Consider the following 21,248-nt stretch of genomic DNA (forward strand, 5'->3'; position numbering starts at 1 on the left):
GTGTCCACCCTAACTCCGTGGGGACAGTGCTTGTGGCCGTCTGTTGCTCACTCGTTGCCAAGCCCTGGAAGCCCCCAACTGGTGTGACACCAACATATCAAAACAGACCATGACAATAGGTGTGTTGTGAATTTCTCTAATCTTCTTTTAATCTTGGCCTGTCAGTCAGCACAGCATCGTGAAGTGTGTCTTCAGCACCTGTGGGATCCCACATCCGGTTACTGTTCTCGGCAGGCTCTCGGTTTAGTCGAGAAGACTCGGCATCCAAGGGTCATGGCAGAGTGCGGGTGTGGTCAGCCTGGTGCTGGAGAAGCTCAGGACGGGAGGGGTGGGAGGGCCAGGAAGATGCCTGTGAAGGAGGCAGCCAGTAGCTCGCAGACAGGTGGGAGGCCGGCTGGTCTGAGCGGGCCTGCCGTTTGACTGATCAGATTGGAAAAAATGGAGGTTCCGACTGGACGAGCGGGTGTGATTGAGCACTGCCCCCTGAGCCCTGCTGTGGTCCTGGGCGGGGTGGGGGTGCAGGTTCCGGCATCAGGGCTGCCATGTCCGTCCACAGCGATGAAACCACTAACCTGCTTTCTCGAATCGCCATTCCTAAGAATGGCACAGATGAAGTGCTCGTCCCTGCAGGGGGCTCCCCTGCGCCCCCGCCGCTAGGCGCACCAGTGCCTGCGTGTCGCCTGCTGTCCTCGGGTTTGGGAGAGGTGCAGAAACTTCAGGCCCTGGCCCTTGCTCAGGGTTTGCCCCTGGTCTTTTGATACTTTCTTCCGTAGCTTTTTAGAATCATGCTCTCCCCCAGACAGACCTTTTTTTAAAGGAAGTGACTGACCAGTCTCTTTGGAGGCTGTTGTGACATGGTGACGGACCTAACCTGAAACAGCGGCCAGGTGGTTGCACTCCACCAGCCCCAGGTAGACTGCAGGTGGGTGATGAAGGCCTCTTTCCACGCCTTCCTGTTCTTACCAAGAATAAAGAAAAATGTATTGCTGTGGGATCTGAAAGGAGAAATAATAGTCATTTTTCTGCATTCAGAAACCTGTACTTCATTCAGCTAGCAGTTTTCCATTTCTTCGCAGTGACAATTTAAGTAAATTTCCTGTGAGTCAAAGAGATCTAACTTTGTTATGATTGACAATATAAAATTAGTCTTTTCTGCTGTTGAGATTATCTGGCGTTCCTATCAGGTGCAGTGTGAAATGAGATTGCACAGCTGTGGATTTGAACATCATTAAAGTCTTCAAAGGGTTAAAAACTACTTCCTCTGATGGATTTGAAACTGCCACATCCACACAAGTTTTCCAAACTGCCCCATTTTTACATCTTTGTGGAGAGACAGTCTCGTCGTTGCATTTTTATGTCTAGATTGTGTTACAGATATATGTCACTAAGCCAGGAAGAACCACCATAGATTCTAGAAGGTGGCCGTCTGCACTTAAATGGCCCCTCACACGGCACCTGTTTTATTTTACAGGCTCTGTGGTCACAGTGACACTCAGAGAAGACCTTGAAGCCTGCGGAGCAGCTGTCCTTCACCAGCTCCCAAGGCTTTCCCCCCGGGGCAGCAGCAGTGAAGGACGTGACACGTACTGCTGCCGCCAAGCTGCTCCTGGGGTGGGGGGCGCTTCCTGTCCCCGAGGAGGGGCGCAGAACCCCAGTCCGCACGGTCAGCACTGCACGAGGCTCGGGTAGCCGTCCGTGTGACTGTTTTACAGAACTCACCGTCTGCTTCTTTGTGAATGTGTTTGTTTCTAATTGTTAATTGGATGTGTCCCTCCCAGTCCCAGCTCACAGCGGTGCTTTCAGGCGTACTCGAGGGGAGGGAACACCTGCTGGCGTTGTCTGGCGCGCGCGCATCTCAGTGAAACAGTAGAGCCGCCAGCTACAGGCCGGTCCAAACCTCGATGGGTCCTGAGTCTCCAGGGCCGTGCTGGTGATACAGGCCCCTAGGTATGTTCCTGGGCCGACCACATGCACAAGCCCTGGGAGCCTGCTAGGAGTGCGTGTTCTCAGGCCCCACCCCAGGTCCACTGGATCAGGAATCTGGAGGTGGGGCCCTGCCATCCGGGTTTGAGTGAGTGGGTGAGGGGACTCTGCTCCCTCAAGTTTGAGAGCACTGCTCCGAGGATGCGCCGTGACTGCTAGAAAGCTGGGCTGCTGTGGGGGGCGTCAGGTGGGGGGCTGAGTTGTCTGCAGGATCGTTGGCTTATATGATCCAAGGTTCTTGTACATCTGCCTCAGTCAGTCAGAAATCTATACCATCCGGCCATCTTTTCAGCCGTCTGGGTTTCTTCTCATGGCCTCAGAAGCTATGTGGCATCTCTGTAGGCTTGAATACATGAAGTTACAGATGTGTAATGTGTATAATGGTTTGTCCAGGGCTGGTGTCCGGTGCCAGATTCACGGTGTGTGAATGTTACCAGTGTCCTCACCCTGATTTTTATTTGGAGGACTGCGTTCATTTCCTCTTATAAAATACACCCCGCCCTTTGCTAGCAGAGAACAGATTCCTGCTCAGGTGTGGCTGGCAGGGCAGCGTCTGTGAGAGCCCTTCTGAGAGAGCGAGGGGGCCTGGGTCTGGTGGTCCCATGTCCAGCATTGCTCTCTCTCTTCCGCTAGCCCCACAGGCCCCTACGTGAGCGCTGGAAACAGGGAGGAGGATGTGATCTTCTATGTGTTGGTCCCATCAAGGCATGAGGGGAAGTCAGGGTAGCGTCTCCAGAAGGACCTTGTCACGAGGCCCTGTTCTACAGGCCACACGTGGGGGTCACGAGTCTGGAATGTGTTTGCACTGCCTTCTGCGTTGTCCTCCGGCCTCCAAACTACAGAGAATGCTGGAAGTGACCTTCCTGGTCAGGACTTCTTCAACTTAGAGTGGTGCAGGGCAGTGCACGGAGATCCTCATGCACGTTCTTATCCTGTGAAATGAAAAACGGCAGCCTTAAATGCTCCTTTACGCGGGGGTGGAAGAGACTGTCTGGGGAGGGATCTTTCTGGTCGTTTGGTGGCCACGGTGGGGCTCTGTAACCCACCCCCACTGCTTTCTCATTGCCTTTTGTCTGCTGATATACTGTTTGGCATAAACCACAGTTGTGATACGTGGCGTAAAAAGCGTATATGCATTTATAATTCTCTTTGCAGACTGACTTGTTAGACCTAATGATTCATTGTGTGACTCTCTTAACCTGGGCTGCCAGACTGACTTGGATGACAAGACATGAAAGCCACATCTACTAGACGAACGTTTGTTACGTTTCTCAACATGCATAATAGAGCGCTGATTTCCATCATGAGAGGCTGCATTTTACATGACCATTGATCTACAGTTCTGTGTAAATCAGCCTTCCCCAAGAAATGATCCTTCTTTACGACCAACACAAATTTTAAAATTAATATCTGGAGCCTTCAGAACTGTTTCTTTGCCACAGTCATTTTTTAAAGCCAGATAACAAGTCAGGAATGCTTGCTAACGTCACTGTTATGTGCTGCCACAATTAGAGTCACCCTATGTGTCATGACTGGGGATGCGGTTTATGCACACTGATTGTCCCTGGGTTACCCTCTAGCCTCAGAAAAAGTGCCAAGTGTCTCCATGACCTGTGAGAGCTAGCTATCAGGTGGTAAATGCGGCCTCTTTCTAACAGGTGTCAGGCATGCGTCGCTCTCCCCCTCCAGTGCCTCTCGGCACTTGGGGCTTATTGCTGGGTGTTCTCCTAAGTGAAATATTTCTGGCTGCTTTGTGATGTCTCTTGGACTGAAGCAGTCAACTGGTCATTCCAGAAACGCAGATTTGAAGAGAATGACCTACTTCCATTCCTTAATTGTTAATGACGTTGGTGTCACAGAATTCTAAGCCAGGCAGAATGCACAGGCTCCAGAGAGTTGGGACTACTAACAGCCTGTGCACAGAGCCGTCTGTGTTGGGTGTGGCAGTGGCCCTGCTTGTGCCCCCGACCACATGCTGGCAGTCAGCGTCTTCTCTAATCCCATCTGTGAAATGGGACACCTGTCCTGCAGCATACTCTGAGAGACAGTGTGGAGACTTCTGAATTCTAAGTCGCAAGATGAAGCATCTTAAAAGGAAAAACAAAACCATTGCTATCATCCTATTATTGATTTTCACTAGGTTAAGGATTTTAAAAATGTGTTCATTATTACCTCCTGGAAAGTGTATATTACCATAAAAGTGATTACTTACTAAGTTACTTTTTCTTATGTGGAAACCATAGTGAGACTCCCCAGGACTTTGTTTTTTCCAAGTGCAACTAACTGTCTCTGTCAGGGACTACTTGCAGATGCAGCCACCCAATTGTGCCGCAACACAAGGCTGAAAAGCTGAGTGAGCTTTATAGTGTTTGGAGAACAGTATGTAGAAATCTCTTTATTTTATTTCGCTTGTGTTTAGAATGAAATTCAAGGTATTTATTACTTTGAGTTTAAAACTTTGGTCAAATTACCAATCTGTTGTTAATCAGTTGCAGTTAGGAAGTGTTGGAATATTTGCTTAAATTGCAGTTTTCTGATTGGAAGCCATTCCAGGTATGTGAAATTAATTATAGACTATTTAAAGCCTATTGTTTTGTTTACTTTTAATTGGAGGAGTATATTATTGAGCTGACGTCACGCTTTGTTTTTTCTCTGTGGCATTGATAATTAAGAAGTTTCCAATGTAAAGTGTAAAAAAGAGGAAAAAAATCCTTTAAGTCCTTTGTACGACTCCGCAGACTTTCTGACTTGGTGTGTTTGTGTCGAACCAGGGGCGGGACTCCACGCAAGGCCAGCCATGGCCTGTGCCCTCCTTGTTGCTAAGTGTGGGCTTAGCTGTTCAGAAGTCACAGATTCTAACATTCTTTTTGTTTTGTTTGGGGGGGTAACTAGGTTTACTTATGTACTTGTTTAATGGAGGTGCTGGGGACTGAACCCAGGACCTCGTGCCTGCTCAGCATGTGCTCCACCTGGGAGCTCCACCCTCCCCCCCACCCCCTCCACCCCCCTCACTCTCCCTGGTTCTAGATTCTGGATATTCTTCCTCCTCCAAAAGCTCATGTGCTTTTTGACCCCACGCAAGCCAGTTAAGGGGTTTTGTCCTTTTGTGAAGCAAGTATAATAATTTTAGGAACCTTAGCTGATTCTTTCATGCCAGGACCCAAACCGTGGTCACAGTTGGCAGAGGTATCAGTAACCAGAGTCTTGCCTCGACTTTCTGCAGAAATCACATGTATCCATCACCAGAGAGACTGGTCTCTGATAATTCAGTCCATCCCAACTAATTTAACTCATCGCTTTCAAGTTTAATTCAACCTAACTAAAAACATGTTTTCAGGCTCGAAACACAATTTATTAACTCATTGTGAGAAATATATCTGCTCACTGGACTAGAATTTGCTGATGGCCTGTGAGTGCGTTTTCCTAGCCGAGAACTCTGTTGCAAAACTGAGTATGGGGGTGGGGAATAGCTCAGTGGTGGAGCCCCTGCTTAGCATGCACAAGGTCCTGGATTCAGTCCCCAGTGCCTCTATTTAAAAACAGAAACAAAAACAAGTACAAATGCAAAGGTTGCTTCATTCACATAGAATCAGAACAAAGGAGTCGGGTGGCTTTCTACATCGGTGAAGTCTAGATGTCACCAGGAAAGGCATGTCCCTGAAGGGGCTTTCTGCCAAACCAGCTGGAACCTTAGGATCTTTCTGGGAAGTTTTAAAGTAACTTCAGGGGTTCCAGTGATGAACCCCACTGTCATCACATCTCGAGAAAAACCAGGGTTAGGTCAGGCAAAGGTTGTAACAATTAAGACTTATTAAAGGAGGTTCTGAATTGTACCTGGACTTTTTCCCTAACATTTCCCCAACATTTTATTATGAAAATTTCCAGACATACAGAAAGTGAAAAGAACTGTACATCCACATACTCAGCACTAAGATTCCACTGTTGACATTTGATCACACTCCCAAATCTGTCTCTCCCCTGCCCACCCATCTGTCAGTTCCAGCCTTTTATTCCAATGCATTCCCAAGTAAGTTGCGGATATTAATACACTGTTTTTTTCACTTGTACTTTGAAATGTTTAAACATCCACAAAAGCAGATAGAATAGTGCAGTGAAGCCCCATGTACCCCCACCCGCATCCACCAGTTGTCAGCAGTTTGCGGGTCTTGTTTTATCTCTTTCCATCACCCACATTTTTTTCTTGAGTAGTTTAAAACAGACAGCTTTCTTCACTCACAAATACTTCTTTAATTTAATACTTTACCATTTAACAAAATTCTTTATTATCTAGTCCTTGTTAGTTTGCCTTGATTGTAGCAAAAAAAGAAGTCCTGCATTTGCTGTGTTTGGCTCAGGATGCAATACGATGTTCCCTGTAAACTGGCGGTTAGGTCCAGATACAGGATGACATTCCAAGCCAGTATTTTGGCAAAACAACATCACAGGCCTTGCTGGGCCTCCTCATCCCACCTCCTCGGGCAGCACGTGTCCGGTCGTCCTGTTGTTCCTGCTGCCCGGACCCGTCCGTGGACTCAAGCACTGGCTGACTGGTGCCTCTGGCACAGAGCTTGGCAGCACGCAGGTTTCTCAGGAGCATGATCCTTTCCTAGGTGTGGTCCTTAATTTGCACTTGCACCATGGTGACTTTTCTAACTCAGTCATTTCTTCTGCATTGATTAGTTGGAAAAACTTTCCCCGTCAACAGCTTGGTAACTCTGAAGTTTATTTTTTTAACCACAAAGGCAGGATAAATGCTTGATTATATCCCTTTACTTAACTAGTTTCCAGAATAACGACCTGTTACCCGAGTGGCTTCCGCAGGCTGGCTGGTTCGTTTATATTTTTAACTGTGGTAAAAGCACAGAGCTTACCATCTAAACCACTCTGAAGTGTGCTGCTCAGTAGTGCTAACTGCATTTGCATGGTTGTGCAACAGATCCACAGAACCTTTCCGTCTGAGGAAACTGAAACTCTGTGCCCGTTAAACAGAACTCTCCCCTTCGCCCTCCTCCCAGCCCCTCGCGCTCACTGTTCTGCTGGACAGCTGCGGGGTCGTGTGGCAGTGGACTGCTGCCATATTTGCCTCCTTGTGACTGGCTTTTCTCACTTAGCACAATGTCCTAAAGATTCATCTGTGTTGTAGCATGTGACAAGGTTTCCTTCCTTTTTAAGGCTGAATCCAAAGGTTTTAATTACTTTTTACAATTTATTTATGTATTTAATTTTTAAAAGAGCTCATGTATTTTTATATATTTGCTGTGTTTCAGTCCATTGCAGTTATTATTCCTTTGGTGCTCAAATTGTCCTGTCTTTGGCCAATGGGATCCCCTTCAAGATAGCCCCAGGGCCTTTGCACACAACTCAGTCGTCTTTGAATGCTTCCTTCCTTTTTGCAGGGATGGGGTGTCTGGGCTCATCCTGTGCATTTGCTGCCCCAGACCCAGAACAGGGCATTTTTCTGAGCGGCCCTGATCCCTTTTAGTGTCTGAATATCATAGTCCAGGCAGCAGCGTAGGCTCACTTTCTAACTCTCCTAATGATGTCTTAATTTAAAAACCGTGGCAAGTGGCCCAAAGTAAGAGTGCAACAGGAGAAACCATAGCTGAGATGGAAGTGGGGTCCATTTCTTTTAAGCACATCTGAGAGGAGCCTGGCCACCTCGGCGGTGATCTGTGGCCACAGCCACGCATCAGGCCACACAGTGTGAGCTTAAAGACATCAGCTGCCAAGCTATACCACACGCCACCTGGGCTAGATGGTAGCAGCGGCACAAAATACCTGGATCCTGGTGTGGATCCAGTGTGGTGATGGAGTTAAGAATGCTTGCTAGCAAAGAAATCATAATGAAAATAAAATAAAAGTTACCAAAAAAAAAGAAAAAGAAACATGGACTCTGGAAACTCCCTTAGCCCAGCATACATTAGGTTCTAGACTTTGCTGGGTAAGCTGTCTCCTACTAACTTGATTATGGGGCCTTTGAAAACGTGGGGCTCTCATCAGTAACCCAATGCCACAAATCCCTAATGTGTCCTCTGCTGCTGTTTTGTAGGTTTGAACGAGTACCAGCCTCAGGCTTGCCGAGGGCAGGACTGGGTCAGCATGCTGCCACCTTGAAAGGGCACGACAGTTCTCTCCAGGAAGGGGCCGCTCAGCTGTCTGAAGTTTTCCCAGTCAGAAGCATGGACCAGAGGACAAGGGTTAGCAGTTTTGTTTTTTTTTTAATAAGTTTCAGCATGTACAAGTTAGTCATTTGACGAAATAAATTATGTTCTTAACGATGATTAACATATTTTTAAGAAATGGTAAGTTGTAAGTGAGGTTTTGTGGTTTGTTTGTTTGTGTGACCTGTCTGATCTTTTGCTCAGTGTTTTGTGTAGGAGTCTCAAGTCCTCACATAAAGTTAATTCCAGTCCTGGAGGTAACCCAGTTAAACATACCTACCACAGCATTTTCCCAAGGAACTTAGAAGCTTCTTTTAAAATTCTGGTTTTCTTTCTCTTTCCTTTAAAAATGCTGTCTGGTCATTTATGCCAACTCGGCAAATATGTATTGACCGTCTCTGTCCATAGGCATCAGCCCAGACCCATTAGAGGGAAAGACAGAAGTAAAATGCAGCCCCTCCTTTCAGGGAAGGAGAGCATGGCTGGGGATGTGGACCCTCTGAGAAGGGAGCAGGCCGATGGAAAAGCAGTGACGGCAGACTTCGTGTCTGAGGGAGTGGAGGGCAATGTGGAGCGACCTTTAAAATACAGGTTGCTGATGGACAAGGGCTGTTAGGAGCCAAAGAACAGACGAGGAAAGCCAGCACTCTTCCAGGAGAAGGAGTCGTTCTCTGTGGTGAAGAGTGGACGGCAGCCTGGGGACGGGGACGAGAAAGGGCAGGGCAGCCCCAGGCCCACCGGGCAGGGCTGGCCCAGGCTGAGGGGCTGGTGCTCGGCTGAGAGGAGTGTGGAAGGTCACGGAGCTCTCCGAGCTGGGCTGTGGTGGGGCCCTGCAGGGCTTCCGGGAATGCTGCCGCCTGGACTGGGAGGGGATGGTGGAGGAGGGGCCTGCTGCGGCTCAGACTTGGAGCCCAGGGAGAGACTGGGTAGATTCCCAAGGAGATGGGAGGGGAGGACCCAGAGCCCAGGTTCCCCGCATCCTGGTCTCTGTTGTTCCCTGGAAAACCATGTTCAGAAACTTGGCCTTCCTTCCCCCAAGTTTAATGTCCTGTAGTTTGTCTTGTTTCAAAGTATGTTCTTTCATCCTTGTACGTAATGTAGGGCTTTCCGGCTTTCATCTTTTAAAGTTTTTATTTTTATCACATGCGAAGTTCAAGGATCCTACGTATGCCCCTCCTGGAGGCAGACCATGTCACCTGTCCCAAAGCCACAGCCCCTGTCGCTGTGCAGTCCAGACCCGCTGCCATCACGCTCCAGCCTCTCAGAGCACCTCCAGCCCCCCATTCCCCCCCTCGGCCCTTTAATTAAAAGAGAGTAGAAGGACTTTAAAGCATTCCAAACATACGTACATGGGGGGATGCAGTGAACTCACCAACCCACATTCGCATGTGGATACCCCTGTGCCCTGTTGTTTCAGACCCCCTCTCCTCTTCCTCCTCCCGAGTTCCCCCTTCTGCAGTGATGACTGCAGGTATAGATCCAGCCCTGTGTGCCCTGCGCAGATCTGCCCTTTTCAGATACAACCTTGTGCACGTCCTTCCTGCACGTTTTCCTTCTCCTGGCTTACTTTACGTGTGCTGCAGGAAGTAACTCATGGTTTGGTTTGGTTTGGTTTGGTTTGGTTTGGTTTGCAGTGTAATACCTTTTGTGTGAATGTTCTTCACGAAAGAACAGTGTTCTTTAGGAAGAACAGAGCCTTTTCGATTCATTCCATATCTACTGAAAAATGTAGATGTTTAGAAGGATTTTGTTTTCAGGTTTTATTACCCATTGTATTTTAGTACTATTCTGAAACAGCGTCATTTTCTGTTCTTATTTGCTGCAAATGCGTCACATTTCAGCCATGTCAGTGGTGAAATTAGTATTGGTCCTTTGCCATCAAATCATCTTAAAAGAAAAAAGATGGTGTTTTTGTTAGAAAACTTATTCTAAGTTCCAGACAACCAATTCACTCATAATTTTTCCAGTAATAGCTCTGTTACTAATGGGAAGGGACTGCCCAATTAATAAATTAAGCATCAAATGATATTCTGCCTCCCCTAGTGGGTTTTTTGTTCCTTTTTAAATCATCATCTTAGTGACAACCATAAAAATTACCAGTAAATGAGTGACAAAATCCATCCTTAAAAGTAGAAGTAAGCAGGTGGTTTCTCAGATTGTTGGGCTGTAGCTGAAGAAACGCACAGCCCTGAAGAGCAGCGCTCCCGGCGTGCTGTGGGCAGGATGGGGCTGGCAGACACGAACACAGAATGGTGCTGCCGGCTCAGGAGTCATCTTTCTGTGATTAGCACAGTCACATGTCTTCAAGTTGTTTCCCTCATGGAACAATATATACATTTGGTAAATAGTATGGGTTAAATATTTCTTTGTAGATAAAAATCTTAAAAGTAAGAGATTTTCAGAATTTAAGGAAGCTCTACTGGAAATCACTTGGTTGAGACTTTAATGAAGCTCAGGAGTATTTACTGTGATCTCTTGGGTAAATGGATAATTAAACAGCCGCATGTAAATGATGTTTACCTGTGGGCCCCTTGCTGTCCGCTGCAGTCAGTCCCGTCTCTTGAGTAAATACATCAATAAAGCTTCCAACACCCGGATTATGTCCCCTGGAGACCAGATAAGAGCTGCAGCACCCGCCTCACCTATTAGGCCGTTACATAACTGAGCCGCCCACTTTTAAATCAGAAAAATTTGTTATTACTTTGGGAAAAAAAAGTGAGTTGGATGCTTCATTAAAATACAAAGTATATTAATACTCCTTTTCTCCTAAGTGCTGTCTGCTTCCACCCAGGGGACCTCCTGCAGGCAAAGCGGAGCAGCCCCTCCGCCCCTCCCTAAGTGAGGGCTGCTGCTTCATTCTTACCTCCTGAGTTCCTGCTCGCTGGCTCACGTGAATGCCTCCCCATTCCTTCAGTTGCTACACAGATGAAATCTCCTTCCTCTCTTACAATTCAGATAGCACCTAAGTGCTGATGCGTGCGTTTCTCTGTGAAACTGGAAGATGACATCTGGTGCGCACAGGAGGGTCTTGAGGGAGGGTCAGGTGAACCTGCAGGAGGGGAGCCGCTGCGTGCTGTCTGCAGTGTTTCGTTCTCTTGCTCCTCTGTGTCTGCGTCAATAGCGTGGATTTATATATGGGAGGTAATTTTATTTTATTAAGTATTTTCATGTCCACTTTGTATTTGTACCACCCATTGCAGAAATCAGATGCTTCTAGAGCTAGCATGTTTCTTAAATAAAACTAACGGAAAAAAACAAACTTGGAATAGTAAGGTAAACAGAAGAAAAGAAAATTGCCCGTTATCCGACTCTTTTGAGTATAACCCTGTTGACATTGCAGTGTGTGGTGTTTAACGTTTAACATCCTGACAGTGTGTGGTGGGTGGTGCTGTTTGCGTGCGTGGCTTCCTCATCCCCACTTGTCATGGTGAACGTGCTTTCTTCCCCTCAGAGGTTCTGCATCACGCCCGATGGCTGCACGGAGACCCCTGTGTGGCTGCGCCACCGTCTCTTCCACCAGGCTCCCGGTGCTGAACACTATGAGTTGTTTTTCATTTTTCCTCTAGTTTCAGAGCACACCTGAGCAGTTCAGGTTTTACAGCCACGCCTGCTGTTTCCTGGGAGTGAGCTCCTAGACGGGGCAGTGCTAAGTCAGAGTGGGCTCTCGGGTCCTGCTCTGCGCTGCCTGCTCCCACCTGCGCGGTCGTCAGTTAACCAGGAGGAAGCAGCTTCCCCTGAGCTCTTTGTGAAGCGGGATACTGTCTACTTTTATTTATTTATTTTTTTTGGAGCACCAGTTTGAGAAGTGCAAATGACAGCCAACTTTTGTTGTTCACTTGACCTTTGCATTACAGTTGAGGTCAGACTTTTCCCACCCATTTGTGAGCCATATGTAGCTCTTGTTTTATAATTTGCAGTTCATGTTCTTTGCTCATTTTTCTATTAGGTTAGTAGTATTTTTTTTCTTATTGACTTGTGGGAACTATTTTAATATAAATTTGTACAATTTGCTACAATTTTAAACAGTTTGATTTTCACCTTTTATTTTTCTTAATGGTGTTTGGATACAAACTCTTTTCCATTAATGTCTTCATCCATCTATTTATGCATTTGAATATCACAATTTATAAGTTTCTGGATGTAAATTAAGAGTCAGCCTAAAAAAAGAGTCAGCCTAGATGACTCCTAGGGTTCTAGATCTAGAACTTTGAGAAAACGCTAGTGGAATTGAGCCAGTTAATTCTAGGTGTCCCACTAAGTGTAATTCACAAGATGATTATTTTGCACAAGATCTGAAACATGGAGTTGTCAGCATCAGTCATCCTGCAGGCAGTGTGCGCCTTGGCATGAATTTCTAGCACTTTCTCCTGGCTCCTGGGAGGTAGGAGAGTGAGGGACTAGTTTGTCGGCATTGACTTTGGCTGCAGACCTTGGAGAACAGTCTCCAGTCGCCCCTGCCCCGGGCGCCAAATGTATGAGATGAGCGAGAGCCTTTGTCAGCTAACAGGTGAGCTGACACTGCACACAGTCCATTCGTGAGCACCACCAGGAGGCCATCTTTGGTGGCATTTTTCAGAGAGAGCGCCCTCCTTTGCGGAGCCCCGGGCCCAGCGGGGGCATGGGGTGGGCGCGGCGCCTGCTTGCTCTTCTCTGGGCTTTGGTTCCTGGGCAGGGTGGGTCTGGGTTCCTGTTGTCAGTGTCACACTGCAGGCCCCTTCAGACTGGGGCCTTCCTGCCAAGGGGCCTTTCCAGAGGGCTGCAAACAGCACATCTTGAGAATGCCTCACAGGTGTTTTCCTGACTCTGCACGTGTTGTTTTCTGCTGGACTTTTGAGTGGACCTTCTGACCATTCGTTGTCTGAGGCTGACTTTTGTTTCTGTCCCTGCTCATCATTATCCCCTGCTTGTCAGGTCCTCTGCAGATGACCCCCCGGGCAGATCTGCCCTCTCTCTGGGCTTCATGGTCCAGCAGAGTCAAGCCCATCATTCTCATGTCGTCGTGTGACCGTCAGAATCATGATAGATGTAAAATACTCATCTTTGAGAAATGATCTCTAGAATTATCTTAAAACATGAGTCCTTTTATAAACACTCCTATCAAAAAAATAAAGAGAAATCCTGGAGATGTGAGTGTTAAGATGAATAGGATAAGATGTATGAAATACATGAAAACCTGCAGTGTCCCCAATACTCATGTCACCGTGGTTACTGTGGTTGAAAAAAAAAAGGCTCTTTGTAGAGCTGTGGGCTGGTATTCTCACCCAGCTTACAGGGGCTTGTTAGAAAGATGTTTGCAGGGCTATTATAGCAAGTCAGTTTGGTTCTTCTGAAGCCCAGTTGGAACCCAACTAAAGCAAAAGAAGCTCTTATATTAAGGGGATGTGTGAATCATTGAGGGACTGGTGAGAAGCCATGCGAGTTACTGACAGTCTAGAACATTCTCCGTGTCTGTAGGTTCTACAGTAGAAAGAGCAGAACCCTTCAACAGGCCTTTACAGCTTTATTCTTAAAATGTGTAAGACAGTGGCTGTTACGAAGTCATGCCAAGAAATTATTAGTTACAGTTAGTGCGTAAGTTCTTTTTGTTCATATTCTAAATTGTTTTTTATGTATCCAGGATTATTGGGTACACGGAATAGGAGCTTAACTCTCTATGGGAACAGACAAACCAGACCAGGACTGGCAGAGAGCTAGAAATGAGACCCACTAGGCTGGTCCAGAGAGCGTACTGACTTGGGAGGTGGCAGGTCCTATCTTCTGGACAGATGCTGGTAGCAGGTGTGGTGCAGTGGTCCGTGTGGGTCCATGCTGCTGGGGTTGGGGCACTTGGCAGCCAGTGATGGGAACCAGCCCTGGCCTGAGCTTCCAGGGAAAGGCTGTACCCTGAACCTCTGTCTGCAGAAACAGGGACTCTGTACAGGTCATTCTACAGAGTTGTTAACAATGAGAGTAAAACCCGAGGCCATCTTTATACAAACGGAGGAAAAGCTCCTGGTTACAGAAACTGGACAGACAGGAAGACTAACCTGATGCCAGGTTCTTTGGTCAAGGAGGCTAGGACTCCTTCTTAAGTCGCCTACAGTCAGCCACCAGCCCCCAGGATAGGCCAGGAGTCCCAGAGGCCAGCTGGTCCTAAAGAGGGCTGGAGGCAGGAGCCTTGCAGGGATGTCGAGGCCGATGGTGGTGGCCTCGGAGTATGTTCAGAGCCGGACTCACAGGCTAGATCCCCCTTGTCTGCCTCAGGGACTTCCCCTGACTTCTTTCTTCACAGCCTCTTCCTTGGTTTGCTAGGTGGTTTCATTGTTACTGTTTCGCCCTGGACTGGAGGTGACCTGTGGGGCCTTGTCCAGCTCCTCACCTCACCTTGACCTGCAGGGTCTCGTGTCCACTCCCCACAGGCTGGGCTGGGCCCTGGCCTGTGTTTGCTGCTGTAGTCTGCTCCATGGAAGGGGTCACACTGCCACAGAGGTTTCCCCTCACAGCCCTGGGCAGACTTCCTCGTGCCAGCAGGAAGAGAGAGACATGTGTGCTCTGGCAGCCAGACGATGTCACCACTGGTCGTTCACCTCTGGTTCCCAGTGTGTGTCTACTTCCTGGGAAGAGTGCTGGCCTGAAGTTAACCAACACAGGTATTACTAACCTGTCCTGTTAGTGGCCCCTTTTTCTCCTCCTCTCAGGTGGGCTGTGGTACATCTGTGCCCAGCTCCCTGCACAGGACATGTGGGGCGATGTGGGTGAGACAGCTTGGTGCCCTCAGGAAGCAGACAGGCAGCTCAGGGCAGCTGAGTCCCCGAGCTGCCCCAGACTGAGAGGCAAAGTGCAGCGTGCCTTTGTCCTGACTGAAGGCTGTGACCTCCAGCAAGGCTCGTTCTCTCTTCACTATGGTGTATCCTCCTCAGCCCCAGCCCCGACGTTTCTCCACAGTCTGCCCGTTGGGAGGAAGTTCAGGGGTTGTTTCTAGAATGGTGACACCACAGGGCCATGTTTTTCCAGATCTCCTCAGTCCAAACCAACTGTCTTGGATGCCTGAAAAACAGGATTCATGTGAGAAAAGAGTAAATCTTGGATAAAGCAGCCCAGATTAGCAGAGGTGGGCACGTCTCAGATACGTACCCCCAAGTAGAAAAACACTGCGTTACATAAGCTTCAGTCTTCAAAAAATGTATTCTTGTGAATGTAAGTTGTTAAGAAGAATTAAATTACGCTGGAAAATAATCAGATGTTCTTTTATCTTGAAGGCGTTTTAATTTCAGTTAAATGTCAGGAGGCAATTCATTCCTCAGTAAAGCTTGACCTAAAATATTCATATTTGGAGCCTGGGTCTTTGAGACCAAGGGGAACGTGGCTCCTGTGTGTTTTTATGTCTTGGTGCTTTCTTTGACACCTGGCAGGCGGCAGCGTCACTGGGAGGGGCCCTCTCAGAGGAGCAGGACGGCAGGTTGACTGTTGGCAGCAGTGAGTCATCACGCGGGTCGCCGTCCACCAGGAGTGACAGGAGTGGAACAAAGGACGCAAAACCCGCTCTGTGGCTCAGCAGCGTTCCTACCAGGGGACAAGGTAGCTGTCATTAAGGGTCCATCCAGCAAAAATGTGTTCAGAGTCAGCGTGACACCCCGTTTCCTGATGTGTGCCCATCAGACAGCGCTGCCTAAGGAGTGCCTCCGATTCCGGATGCAGACCCCGCTACCCATTTAGACCCCCTTCCCAAAATCGATGCTTTCAGCCAGTCTCATGGGAATGGGTAACCTGATTGCAGGTCTGCAGTTCTGCTGGTTGCCAATGAGGCATGAAACCTTAACAAAACCAACAATCGACAGTGGATACTTCTGATCATCCCACAGAGAGGAAGATGATTCCACTAAAATGATTCCATAAAGCCCTGTGAAGTTTTTGATAATAGAATTTACTCATAATTAGCAAACAACCTTTTTAATTATAATAGAACTTTATAAAAGTCTAAACATGATTAAGACTCAATGAATTTATGACCCCCAAAATGTAATACCCAGTTTTTAGTATCTAGAAATTGTGATTATCGTAGTATTGCTGTTAAGACATGCCCTAAACTGCTAGGATGGTGTTTCCAAGACCCCGAGGAGCTGCTTAGGGCGTTCAGAACTTGATCGTGTGCACAGGCTCACTTGGGTTGAGCCCCACCCAGATTCGATGGATGTCAGGCTTAATTATTTTGCGTGAAAGCAGTATGGAGATGCCTTAGCTTTTGAATAGGTTTTCTTTTAGGAGTAGTCTGTTTCGGAACAGAAATAAACTAACCCCAAAGAGGAGGTGGGGAGGCAATGAAAATCAAAGGAATGCAGCTAAAAAAACCAAAGGCCTGTTTCAGCAACATAACCCTGAAATGTGTTTTATCATGTGTTTGGTTTTTAGACATTTCAAGTATCTGTGGAGACGAGAGCGAGGAGGAGAGTGTGGCAGCGGGGGTGCCGGTCACAGGTAACGTCGTGGCTGAGGGCCTCAGAAGCGGAGTCAGCCTTCTTAGTCACCAGAACGTCTGGTTCGTGGTTGTGGACTCCGCTAAGAGCCAGCGTGTCCAACCGCCACGTGCTGGAGCTTCCGCGAGCGCTCGGGAAGGGGGAGGGTGACCGTGTCTGCTGAGCTCTTCACAGTCATGCTACACGTTTACGCACGTGAGCGCCCCCGGCACGAGCCTCCCAGCACCTGCTTCAGGCTCTGCAGGGCACCCCGTCACTCTGGGGCAAACGACAGATGCTTCTGATTTTTCTTTTCCTTTCCTGTGATAATTGGATATGTATTGTCATAATAAGAGCAGGGAAAAGTGCCAGACAGGACGCTTGCTGGGGCCCCAGCTACAAAGCCCATCTGAACATTTAAACATTTTAGTGATGAGGTTTCCTCAAGACCTATTAAGATTTCTGCACATGTGTTAGGCTTGGTTAGATGAGATCAGAACGTCCTCGCTTGTCTGAGTTTTAGAGCAGCCGCAGCGGCAGTTAGTATTCTGAGCAGACTTCTGTTTGGCGCACGTTGAAATTTACTAGTGCCTTATTTTGTAAAGTGGTGCGCTACTTCGTTATAAATTCAGAGGTCTGACTTTAAATATTTATACGAGTAGATAGACCGGGGCACGGGGCACTGAGGCATGTGTCTGCATGTGTGGTAGTTTTGCGGTTTATAAGCAGAAAGAATGGCTTTCTTGTACGGCAGTACAATTCATGGCCTGGTGATTAATTTTTAAATCCATGTTTCTGTGATGAACTCTTTTTTTGAAAAAGGAGTTTATAGTAGAGCAATTATTGTGTATATTCTGCATCACATAGTATTTCACCCTAAAATACAGAGGTTTTCTTTTCTTTTAAACATTTTCCCAGTGATATGTTTATTGCATTGTTATTCCTCATTTTGAGAAAACTCAGAGAGTCCCCCGTTGGGTTTTATTAATAGAATTAACCCAAGGAGCCTTTGACACTTTTCTTTTGCATTTACCTTTGCGAGCGGGAGCAGCTGACGACCTGCTGGGATCAGAAGGGCTTGTTGGGGAGAATGAGTTGCCTGTTCTGCCTCATCTGTTCAGTGTCCTTTCCAGTCGCCCTTCGCTGCGAGTCAGGGACTGTCCCCAGAATTAACTCAGATGCGGTTTACCCATGGGATTTAAAAAACTGAGGTATAATTGACTTAGTTGTCTCAGTGTCTGGTGGACACCATACTGACTGTCTGCACTGCAAGACGGTCAGTTCAGCACAGTCGGCCTAGGGAACGCCTGTCACCACTCAGGAACAGTTTTGTCTCTTTGGAATGAGAACTTGTAAGGTTTACTCTCAGCAGCTCTCCAGTGTGCGGTACAGTATTGCCAACCATAGTCACCACACTGCACGAGACACCGTCAGGACGTCCCGCTTTTGTAACTGGAAGTGTGTGCCGTTGACCCCATCACCCGTGTCCCTTCCCCCTCGCCCCTGGTACCCCCAGTCTGTCCTCTGTATCTGTCTCAGAATTTCTTTATAAGAGAGGAGATAGTTAAGTAGCAGGGTTTCAGATCTCTCTCCTCCTCGTGTGGGAAGAGGTGCGATGTGCCTGGAAGTCGTAAGGGCTGTGTGCCGTGAAGATTTTTAGAGAAAGTGTAATCCTAGTGTCCTGCCATTGACCCATCAGTAAAAAAATGCTTCGTGCCTGCTGTGCACCAGAGGACTAGACACAGATAACCTGGGAGACATGCAGAGAACTTCCTGAGCTGGAGAGCCTCGGGTCCCGCCCCACGGCCACGACCCCCGGGGTTGGTGTTGGGGGCTCGGGTGCCCAACCGCCCAACACCGTGGCTGTCTGTGGTCACAGCTGCTTTGATCTCTAGTTCTTGACCTTGGTCTCGTCATTAAATGTGTGTGTCTTTTGCCATCATTATTTGGAGATTTGGCCTCTGGTAACGTAAGGCACGCATAGAGTTTGACTTAAAGTAGAGTCTGGCTCCCCCTTCATGACGGTTCTTTTGAGGCTTTCCTTTGTGTGGGGGCTGCAGTCCTTCTAGAATATTCCAAAGAAAGGAACATTCCAGAGGCTGCTTTGGGGAAACCACTGTCCTCACGAGAGGGAAGAGTGGTTCACAGAACGTTAGCCCTGCTGGCTGTTCACAGGAAGGGTTTCGTTTTCACATAGAAGAAAGTTATCTGAAACGAGTTCACGCTTGTAAACGGTTCATTGACAAGAGTCTTCTGAAAGTCTCCAGTGTGCACTGTGCAGAGGTCAGAGGTCCTGGGGGTCTGACCCCAGCGTGCTGTGGGGGCACGCAGAGATGGTGGCCCTGCCCAGCAAGGCCCCCGGAGAGCTTTCAGGCCGGTCTAGCTGCACGTCCCCCAGGTGAGAGGTTCTCTGCCACCTGCTTGAACCACGGCAGGGAGCGGCTCTCCCAGGGCGCGAGGGGGGCTCTTGTTTCTGGCAGCTCTGATGCTGCTTCTTATCTCAGTGCCTGTGGCTCTCATTCCCCAACAGTGAAGGGACCAGACGAGCCAGTGCTCTCGGTCGTCTCGCTTCTTGCCTGCTGCTCCCCCCAGCGTAGGTCTTCTGGGCACAGGGCTCATCCTGAAAGAGTTTGCTGTCACTCTGAGGCGTCAGCCTTGTTAATCGCCAGCATGAGACACTGGCTCCTCTCTGTGCCGACATTTACAAGACATCTTTCTGCGCGCGCGCACGCACACACGCACGCACACACACACACAGAGTAAGCGTGGCCACAGCCCAGGATCTGTTAACACAATCCACACAGTCTAGCCCTTTCATTAGTCTAGTTGTCCACACTGAAGAATCCAGGTAGAATATCAGTAATGTGATTAGCTGTGACTGTGTGGTTTTCTGTACATGATAAATAGAACATAAATTGCATATATATTTCACTTTTTACTTGGGCAGAGTCCTGAGAGTACCAGGGACAGCCAAAGCCTGGGTCCCTTCCCCACCAAGCCTCCATCATCTCTAACCTTCCCAGCAGCCCTGCAGGTGAACAGACCGTTCTGCAGACAGGCCAGGGTTCAGAGCCCTACTCAGGGCCATAGAGTCAGTGTGTCAGATCCTGAGTCACACTCAAACTTCAGGGTTTAAACTTTCAGCCCCTTTCATCCCGCCACCCTGCCTCTTTGGTTTTACCAGAGAGGTGCCTGTATCAGGGTGTCTGGACCAGCTAAACGTCAGTATGTGTCTTAACAAAAGGTGAGGTTTGCAAGGATGGTTTTGAGAGCAATGATGAACAAAGCCTAGAGGGGTGGGAGCTGGCAAAGACCTCCAAGTGCAGACCATCCCGGTGGCCCTGGTCGGGAGGGGTGAGCCTGAGGACATGAGGCCTGGGACACACGCAGGGAGCAGTGGGTCAGGTGCGTTTCCCTGGAGCACTTGGGCCAGGATGGAAGAGAGAAAGTCTCCCTCTGAACTGCTTATACCCCCAAAGTGAAATTTCCCACATTGGCAATTTTATTTGTTTTTGTACTAAACTTACCTTTGAGTAAATTCAAGGAGTTTTAGTTTGAGCAAATGATGCAGCTTGTGCTAAATGTCATAAAAGCCCAGCCTCCAACATGGTGTCTGGCACACAGTGGGCACGCAGTTTGTCGGGCGAATGAATAAAAACGAGAGTATTAAGGAGTTTCCTTGATCACTTGTTGATTCAGGCCAGAATACTCTCAGTCACTCAGTCCACTGACACTTTTCCCACCCCACGTGCCCATCCTGGCAAAACGCATCTCCTTAAGCTCCATGTGAAAAGGGCTCTCAGCTTTTATCTGGAGAGGATTAAGCCTCTAAGAATGTCCATTCAGCCTCTCATTCTTTTGACACCAGTTCTCTTGGCCAAGCTGTGTTGAAAGTGGCTGCCTGACTGCCATTTCTCACTGATACTCTTTGGCAAGCCGAAGGATTCAAGGTCATACGAGGTACGTCCACTTAGAAGCTTTGCGGGAGGTCAGCAGAGACGTGAAGGGTGCCACTTGAGGTTCTGGGCAGTGCTTCCCCAAACGTTATTGCTTGAGTTTTACATCAGATTGGGGAAAGGCTGGAAATAGACGATGGCCACATTGTCATTGGTGACTTGATTTATCCTGGGAGAGAAAACTGGGGTAACAGCTTTGGACGGCTGGAGTCCAGGGGCATAGCACTTCCCTGCTGAGCCATCACCGAGAAGCCGCGTCACCTGCTCTTTCCCAGAAGTGCGTAGTCAGTCAAGTCAGGGTGTCTGGGCTGTGCCTGGGGCAGGGAGCCCCCAACTCAGGCAAGGCCCCAGGAACCACTGTCTGCTGCTGGATTGTCCCTGGCCCTGCCCGTGTGGCCCCATTCCTGTGACGGGTTGGGCTAGTGGGGCTTCACCCTTGGGGCCTGCTGCTCACATAGCCAAGAACTCGTTGCTCAGGACGTGGCAGGCTGGTGCTGCTCTGTGCCATGGTCATGGAGGAATGGGAAACCCCTTTCTGCAGAGCGCTTGACTGGGTGCATTCAGGCAAGTGAACTCAAGGTGCCTGTGAAACTCTCCCGTGGCCGCACAGCAGAACCCTGTGCCCCAGCCACACCCCCGACCAGTTCCCGCGAGCCCCTAGGGGCCGAGACCAGGCAGCAGGCTTTCGTAACAGGTGACTGCCTGGGTTTGAGAAC

At 48.4% G+C, this 21,248-nt stretch overlaps 1 protein-coding gene across 5 annotated transcripts in view; it reads left to right on the forward strand.

Annotated features, from left to right (window-relative positions):
* The window catches only part of KIZ (kizuna centrosomal protein), a 96,039-nt gene that overhangs the window by 51,894 nt on the left and 22,897 nt on the right, over positions 1-21,248 (forward strand). For all 5 annotated transcript variants that reach the window (XM_064475927.1, XM_031434325.2, XM_031434327.2 and 2 more), the window contains 3 exons: positions 8,033-8,180; positions 15,536-15,701; positions 16,533-16,598. In XM_064475927.1, the coding sequence (XP_064331997.1) occupies positions 8,033-8,180; positions 15,536-15,701; positions 16,533-16,598 (380 nt within the window). The remainder of the gene's footprint in view (positions 1-8,032; positions 8,181-15,535; positions 15,702-16,532; positions 16,599-21,248) is intronic.

Source organism: Camelus dromedarius, chromosome 18 (assembly GCF_036321535.1).
Source record: "Camelus dromedarius isolate mCamDro1 chromosome 18, mCamDro1.pat, whole genome shotgun sequence".
Lineage (NCBI taxonomy): Eukaryota > Metazoa > Chordata > Mammalia > Artiodactyla > Camelidae > Camelus > Camelus dromedarius.